This window comes from Ptychodera flava, chromosome 10 (genome assembly GCF_041260155.1).
Source record: "Ptychodera flava strain L36383 chromosome 10, AS_Pfla_20210202, whole genome shotgun sequence".
In the NCBI taxonomy this organism is placed as follows: Eukaryota; Metazoa; Hemichordata; class Enteropneusta; family Ptychoderidae; genus Ptychodera; species Ptychodera flava.
The window spans coordinates 37,651,736-37,660,361 of NC_091937.1; the positions used below are offsets into that span (position 1 = coordinate 37,651,736).

Sequence of the window (8,626 nt, forward strand, 5' to 3'; positions counted from 1 at the left end):
ATGCCACAGGTAACTAGCAACGGTCAATTCTATAAAGTTGACACAAGAACAATTATGTGCGAGTTCAGTTTGATTTCTCACGTTTCCTATCTCCAATAAATCGATTACAGTTTCTAATCTGTTCATGGACTTTTATGAAGAATTAGCATAGGAAAAGAAATAGTATATTCACGGTACTTTCTCTGTAACAGAGTAATGGTACATATTCAATTCTCTCCCTGTAAGGGATCCAAGGTGTGAGTAAATCAAACTTTTATGACCTTGATAAACCTGATTCGATGTCATCAATATTGATTCACTTTCTTTAAAGTGCAAGACGGTCAATCAGCCATAATTTACACGGCGTTGAATTAAGACACTTCTCCGCAAAATTTTTGGCGATGTTTGATAAGTCGACGGATTCGATCGGCTTTTCTTTATGTCTGATTTGTTTCACAATGGCTTTTCTCTTACGTTGGCTCTTAAATTTCTCCATGATAACTTTGACTTATAACTTGACATCCTGCATGTCGTTTTGGGAATGGCTTCGTGGCAGTAAGTCGCGGTACATTGAATAGAAAGTGCAATCTTCTGGTTTCATTACATATAAACTTGAAATTATATTGTTAAGTTGCAGATAGCAATTTGACATTCAAAAGAAGTTACTTGAAGAATACATGTTTACTCTAGAGTATTTTCACCAAATATAATTCGATTGACGATGTTTTCTACCAACAATTTCTACCAACCATTTCGTTTCCATTGAAGAAACCAAAGTGTAAGTGCGAAGAACTGTTGATAATTGACACGTGCATAGTTATCCGTTATCCCCAAAACGAAAAGTTGGAAGAGCAAAATTGTAAATAATGCGTATTTTTCTGCAGATTTAGATTCCTTTCAATACTCTTTGTTGTAGTTTACCATGGCTTTGTGAACTTTGGTGTCTGGTGTGGCGAACAAATTAAGTCATAAGCTTATCTTTAACAGACATCGGCAACAGTAACTTTAAGGATGTACGATCGGAAAACTATTAGCGTACTGCGCAGGTTTCCGCGCAAAAATGTATCCATAGTAACCACGCGGGCATAGTGACGTTCCGAACGTTTTTGCGTTGTACAAAATGTCGTCTGCGGGTAAAGGAAATTTTCTATCTCGCGGAGAAAAATCGCGACAAGAAAATGTTCAGCGTGCCCTCAAAACACGCTGGAAGGTACGAGAATTCAGCGAAGAGATAAAAAATGCAACATGACCATAGCCTGTACAGCGTAAGTCAGAAGTGTGACGTCCGATTCGCTAAAAAGACAATCCCAATGAAAGTGTCGCTAGTAGACCTACCGGAGAATGGAAGAATGGCCGTCGCATTGTCGATTTGAGTGTAATAGCCGAAAATCTTGACGTACACTTGTGTCAGTTGTGGGCTTGCTTTACGATTGTCATCGTTTATTCGGGAAACGATTCACGGCCTCGGCTCCTGGCTCCGGTAGTGCGTGACAACTTAGCCTGCAGCGAAGTCAACCTAATCCCCACCGATAAGCGTCATGGCAATAAACATTACGTGATTTTTTGTATGCTGTGTATTAATATATAGACTTTAAAAAGTAGAACAACCTGAAAGTCTTTGCTTTGTTCTGTCATTTCCCTCTCATTAAAGTTTACAGGTAGGCTTGAGTCATTACCATGCATGGACAAGGCCACTGCAGGTCAGCAGCATTTGAAGAACGCCCTCGCGCGACGAATCCTGGAAGCATGGTTTATCGCCAGGACCTATAAATCCTCGTTACATTTTGCAAACTTGTGAAAAATCGAGCTCGGTGACCTACTGAACAAAATGTGGTTTTGAAAAATTCACAAAAAGAGCTATTATTTAGCAAAGTTTGAGAAAATTGACATTAGTAGAAACTATCAATAATTAATAAATTACCCTCTCCCATTCCTAAAATTTGGGGCATATTTGTTGCAATTTTGGTTAAAAATAAATATCGTGACTTTTCAACTTAATTGAAATGTAAGTAAAATCTTCAAAGTAGCTTAAATTTATAATTTGTTTGATCTTTTACAGTGTAAACGTGAAAATGCAATCATGATATAAATATGAAAATGATGACCCGTTTTATTGATTTTTAGTAATTTTGTGAAAAATCGTAAATTTTTAATGTCATTTTGTTAAAAAACAAGCGCGGTGACCCCATCTTTTTTCCCAGTTTTCGACTACTCTCATATGTAGGTATTCAAAAAAACCCATTTGAAAAAATTAACATTTCTTTTACTTTTTCCGATCGTACATCATTAAGCCCAGATAGTTCGATAATTTAAGCTTTCTTCCACTTGTCTCAGCATCGCCTGGGCAATGACATTTTGTTGGCTACTATCTTTGCAAGGGCAGGTATCTTAACATTAGAACGTAAACAAACGAATGATAGCATTTGTTACTATCAAACGCCTGTTGCAAATTATCCCACGATACTCGTGATGACCTCACAAACACTTCATTGTATTTTGTGATATGCCTATTTTCATTAAAATGGTTCGTTGGTAACATTTACATTATTCCTACCGAATTTTCGATACAACAAATATTTGAACAGGTTAAATATTTTAGGTAATTACCATATATTTACTGCAAACGATTATTCAAATTTTGCTTGACCATACCTACTGCACACAACACCGTGAATAATTTCACGTAAAGTTTCATTATGTTATTCGGATTCACGCGTGAGCAGATCATGTATGTTGAGTATCGTCATTCGGTCCTAACATGTGTAAAATGTGCTTTTACTGACTGTTCACACTAGAATTATAGTCTGGAAAAGAATTCACTCGCCAACAATAACAATTCATTTACACACGTTAATATCGTTAATAAGCTGAATACTGTTTATTTCTACATGCTTATAAGACTAGAACAAGAAAATATAGTCTCTTGATATCAACAACAAAATTAGTGAAAGATAAATCCTCAAATGGTAAAATAGTGGCTCTCTAAGTTTTCTTGAGGTTTGAGTTATATTTTAAAACTTCCTCTGTGGACATAAGACAGAGAGCAATGCCTTTATATAAACGAGTACATCAGTATTCAATCAGCACCGTACTATGGTGATCCTCAAACTCTTCGCGCTCCGTGACTGACAGTCAATCTGATTAAAAATCAGACGTTAATGGTAATGTTGCCACCTTTGTACGTTCTCTACAGTTCACCATCAGTGTCCCAGGCAATAGAATTTTATGCCAAAGTCAACTATCAATGATCATTGCCATCAACACAATCAACGAAGCTCGATTTCGCACCTTTCCTATCATTAATGCAGCGCTCACACTTTCTAACTTGTTCATTTCTCTTTACGAAAGTAAGGAACAAAACGATATTATTCACGGTGGAGGAGAATTATGTCTGTAACATAAGTATTGATACATATACGATTCTTTCTACAAGGGATCCCAAAGTGTGAATAAATCAAACTTTTGTGACATTGATAAAGCTGATTTGATTTCATCAATATTGATTCACTTTATTCAAAGTACAAGACCGGCAATTGAGTTTACTTGTTGAATTTACAGACTTCTGTGTAGAAGTTTTGAAGTTTAAGCATTATTTGATGAAGTCGAACTATTTCGGTAGTATTGTATTTACAATTTGTTTCACAGTCATAATGACTTTTTTCTTACCCGAATGCCTGAACTGCGCCTGACGTTGGCTCATAACTTTCCCCATGGAGAGTTTGATTGATAGCCTGACATCCTGCAGGTCCGTGACGGTAAGTCGCAGTATATTGAATAAAAAGTGCGATCATTGTAAATAAAATGAAATATAAAGACTTGAGTTAACGTGTGTGTTGACGAAAACATCTGACAAACTTCAGAAATATGAAAATAAATTTCAATTTGTATGTTTTGAGTTAAGAAAGACAATTTCTCAATCTTGAAAGCAAACACAACACACATGACTTTATAAAGGAATCGTGACTATATCATCTTAATGACCTCACATGGAGTCATGTGCTGACCCTAGAATGTAAACAAATATAACTGTTCTTTTTTATGACAACAAGGAAGACCCGGATAAGGAAGTTAGGTGGCACCTCAAACAGACACTGCGCAACACTTTGTTACTTTTGCAAACGGAAAGATCTGGGATCACGAATTCGTCGCATTTCAGAATGGGAACAAGACTTATGTCTGCAGTTGCATGTCTGCTGATTGTCCTGCATCAGGTAATAAACGAAGTTGCAGGCGACGGTGTGTTCAGTCGAGAACCAGTAGACAAAATTCTAACGGTGAGTTACGATGGTTCTACGAAGAGTTTTCTTTTAGACTGTACTGTGACAGTGCAGTCGATCATAAAGGTGTCATGGATCAAAAATGACGTAGTCATAAGTGAAAACGACACTCTGTTGGTAAATAGAGATACAGCGCACGTTGTTTACGATGGAAGATATGCGATAAACTCACAAGACAACAGGAAATTCTACCAACTGATCATAAATGATATAACACCAGACACTGCTGCCTTCGACAGTGGGCGATACCAATGCAAAGTAACATGGACTAACAGTGGTTCTATTTCAGTTGACAAGTCTAGTGTAGCTACTGTTATCATATATGCTATGCCCGGTGATGAATATCTTCAGTGTACAATGACTGATTCTGATAATACCCAGGTTGTGCAAATACTTCCAAGAACTATAGTTCGGGAAGATGAGACATACACGCTGAAATGTGTGTCCGAAAATGGAAATCCCGCTGTTACGTTATCCTGGTCCAAGAGCAGCCAGGCTGAAATGTTCGACGTATCATCACAAGGGCAAACAACTGACGGATTGTTGTTCTCTGAGTCACAGTGGAATCCATCAATTGACGATAGTATATCAGCAATGCTACTCGTATGTACCATGCATCATCCCCAGTTACAGCAAGACCGTACCTGTACCCTTGGACCATTCAATGTCACTTATAAACCTAAAGTTACCTTGCACCCAGAATCATTTTACATCTTCTCAAACGGGCACAGTGACGATAGCGTTGCCACGTTCAAGTGCTTAATAGATGCGACCCCCAAAGCCTTAAATGTTACTTGGTATTTTGACGGTAAAATCACAAAAGAGGGTGGACATTTTACATACGAGGGAACTTCGCTTATCATTGATGGCTCAGACTGGGAAGGCAAGAGTAACCATTCGATCGAATGTCGAGCAGCTAACGCTTTGGGTGACGGTAGCGCCTTTGGTGTGTTGTTTATCAATACGCCTTTGCCAGCGACTGCATTGCCCGGTGCAGAACCAAAATTAACACTACCACCGGCATGATAACGGTGCTTCTGACTCACAAGGAATCGCTCCAAAGAGCGCAAAATAACTCGAATATAGCTGTTGGCAAGGGTGTCGCGGGAGGAGTTTTACTAGTGTGCGTGCTTGCAGTTGTAATCGTTTGTCTGTTGAAACGCCGACGTATAACGACTCTGACATCGCTGGAAAAGAAAAGTGATTCGGAGATCATCGAAAATCTATACGTGACGTCAAACACCGGTGATGACGTCAATCATTCCGAAACTTCCGCCTACTCTACCCTAAGTATCGTGTCGCAGGACGGGGCAACGGTTGATCAACAAGTGGACAATGATACGATGTACTCAAAACTCGTAAGAAACGTATTTAAAATTTCCAACGGGATTAATATCAACGAAACTTGCCAGGACGACAATACATTTGGTACACAGCAATGAATAACGTAAGGCTGTAATACAAAACATGATCGACTAAATCTCTGTGGGGGAATTAAGGAAACACTATGAATCACAGAAAAGGAAAAAAGTCAACGCTGATGAAAAAAAGAATACCGCTAGGGCGGAAGTCGGGCATGCAAACGACTTTGTCTACCACGAATGCGTTGTTCACTACTCTGCTAAAAATAAATAGGGGTGCAACGATGATGGCAAAAGTACAAAAGACGTAGGTGAAAGGTCAAATGATATACGAGCTGATGTCACAGGCAATGCTGAAGGGCTGACCTACGCGGACATAGATCATACACACTTTGCACAGCGCAAAAATACGCGATAATCAGCTGGAACGACAGAGGCTACAGTTTACGCAGAGCTGAGAATGTAAATGCCCTTCAAAATTTTAAAAACAGAGTTATGAAAAGTATCAAGCTTACATAAACAACGAAATCCATCTACACACCTACAACAAAGTAAAATGGAAAACAACAAAATAACAAGGAAACCATATAAAAAAGAATATTCACTGAAAAGAGTATTGATTATTCAAGATATTTTATGTTTATCACTCGTTATATCCGGACCAAAGCAAAGCTCCCCTTAATGTGTCTGCTGTAGAAAGTGTTAGTGCGATATTTTGAACAATCACAAAAACGTACCTTGTACAGTTGGCAAAGTCTCATTAACAAGGAAAACTAAGTTTCTCCATCGATCACTTAATCAGAAGAATCTACCTAATTTTTGTTCTTGAATGCGGTACATAGACATCGTTTGAAGTGTAGATGTTATAGACGGGAACGAGAGCTTTGCTGTATGGTACTGTAAGTTCATTCATTTTCCAACTCTGCATTAGATACCAATGTAACGTCCCAGTAATATAATCAGATTGAAGTTAAATTTTAAAGGTACACATACACCATCTCAAGACTGTTGCCATTTGACTAGAAATACAATTTTTTGTACATGCTGTCGTCCAGCAATTGTTACACAAGATTCACAAATTTTATCACCAATTCGATATGAGAGGTAACCGCGAAAATTTAAAATTAGATGTATAAGAGTTAAGTAAAATTATGTGAAGTGAGCTGAAACTTTTAAAGTTCTAATACTAATAGATGCATTTCTGTTCTTTCAACTGAATATATTAACCGTGAGAGTAACACGATTGGAACTAATTTGGGATAATTGGATCTTCATATTTTTCATATTTCTTTTAAGTGTTAGGTGCACTATGTAAATATTGCAATATTACAAAGAACTCATAAAAACAAGTGTATAACTTAAAAAGAAAAGCAGATGAGCTTACATTTGAAGATTAAACAAACATTACTTCACTATCCAATTATCCCAAATTAGTTCCAATCGTGTTGAGTACAAAACACTTTCTTCAGAAAATAATCTGTCTAAGGTACTGTCGAACACCGAACTATAACCAATCCGATATTTTGTGTCATTACAAAATCAAATGCAAAACAACTTTGCCGGTAGTGTTGTTCTCGCTTCTTTATCCAATGTATTTCATCTTAAGAATGAAAGAAACACGGAAAAGACGCACGGTGACAAGAGAAAGGCTGCTGTTGGTCGATTAAAAAAATCTTTAGACAATTATCGACAATCGGGAACGGTATTGTTCAAACCTTTCAGCCAAAACAATTGTCTGTAATATTTCAAATAAAATATCCTTAGAAATGAAAATATTTTCAACTTTGCATTTTGCAGTAACTTTTTAATATTCAAATTTTCATCTTCAACCCTTTCTTGGTTTACTCTGTCACATTATTACGCGAGCATACCGACAACACACGTGGTTGTATTTTTCTGCATGTCTATCGTGAAATTTACAAGTCATGCCTACAAAATAATTTTTCGCAGCTTTAAGAAGGTGATTTTTGACATATTTCCGTAATTACACCTTTGGCATAGTCAGTCTATGAATTTACCATTTCTTGAAAGTTGCCCCACCCGCTTTGCAAGGATCGTCTTTGAAAAAGTACGGTTTTACATCGATGACTGAAATATTTAATTGGGACTCTACAGTTTTCTTGTCAAAGTGGCATAAATCTCGTTCAGACGATCTGGAAGAATGGCATTCGCTGCTGACCAAACTTTTATTTCTTCTTGGAAGATGCCTCACACAGTACCATCGACGTCGAGAGATCCTTTCTTTAACGTTGCCTCAAACTTTTGAAGACTTAATTGCTTTGTTCATATCCCAGCGTGGTTTCTTTTACTTTGTCCGCCTTAGAGGCGTCTGTTTTTGCCTTTACCTTTAAGTTATGTTCTTTATTGAACCAAGGCTTCTGATTGGATAACTGCGGACAACAACTGCGGACAACTCTTTTCCAGGAACACATAACTCTTATGCAAAAGTTTGCGTAATTCGTAACCAATTTTTTGTACTCATCCAGGTGTTGGATGATTTCCTAAATAGCAACCAGATGGTAAACTTGTCGGACCTAAATAACAATTTATTTGAACTTTATGTAACAATATGACCATTCGGATCCTCGATGCGATTCATTCAGGCAATCAGGTATTTCAATTACTTTCTACCAATCACTGTGGACTAGACTTTCCTGCCAAAATGTTTCTTCTTTGGTTTTCTATCGCGTTCGTTGCAAGCCGATTTAAAGGCGCGTTTAGTTTGCTACACTTCTTGTTCAGTTTACTTTCGCACTGTCAGTGCTGCAATAAACCTTGTTAGTTCATTGAAAATACATGATTGTTGTAAACCTGCGCTCACAAGTTCAAGAGGCCTACCATGTAATCCATAGATCTAGCGGCATTGTCAACGCACTGATCTTGCAGGTGTGAAGGCACTCATTCGAAAAAAGATAGTACACAACTCTTCGAGAATGGAGGTAGTTGCAAACTTGCTAAAACTAGGGCAGGGGGATCCATCCTGAAGAGACCAAAGCGGCACGCGCATAA

General features: G+C 37.7%; 1 protein-coding gene across 1 annotated transcript; it reads left to right on the top strand.

Moving 5' to 3' along the window:
* The first annotated feature begins 4,136 nt into the window (after positions 1–4,136).
* LOC139141644 (uncharacterized) lies at positions 4,137–5,282 on the top strand. Its single transcript, XM_070711233.1, has one exon. It carries the CDS (start codon positions 4,137–4,139, stop codon positions 5,280–5,282), a length of 1,146 nt encoding a protein of 381 aa, XP_070567334.1.
* The last annotated feature ends 3,344 nt before the right edge of the window (positions 5,283–8,626 follow it).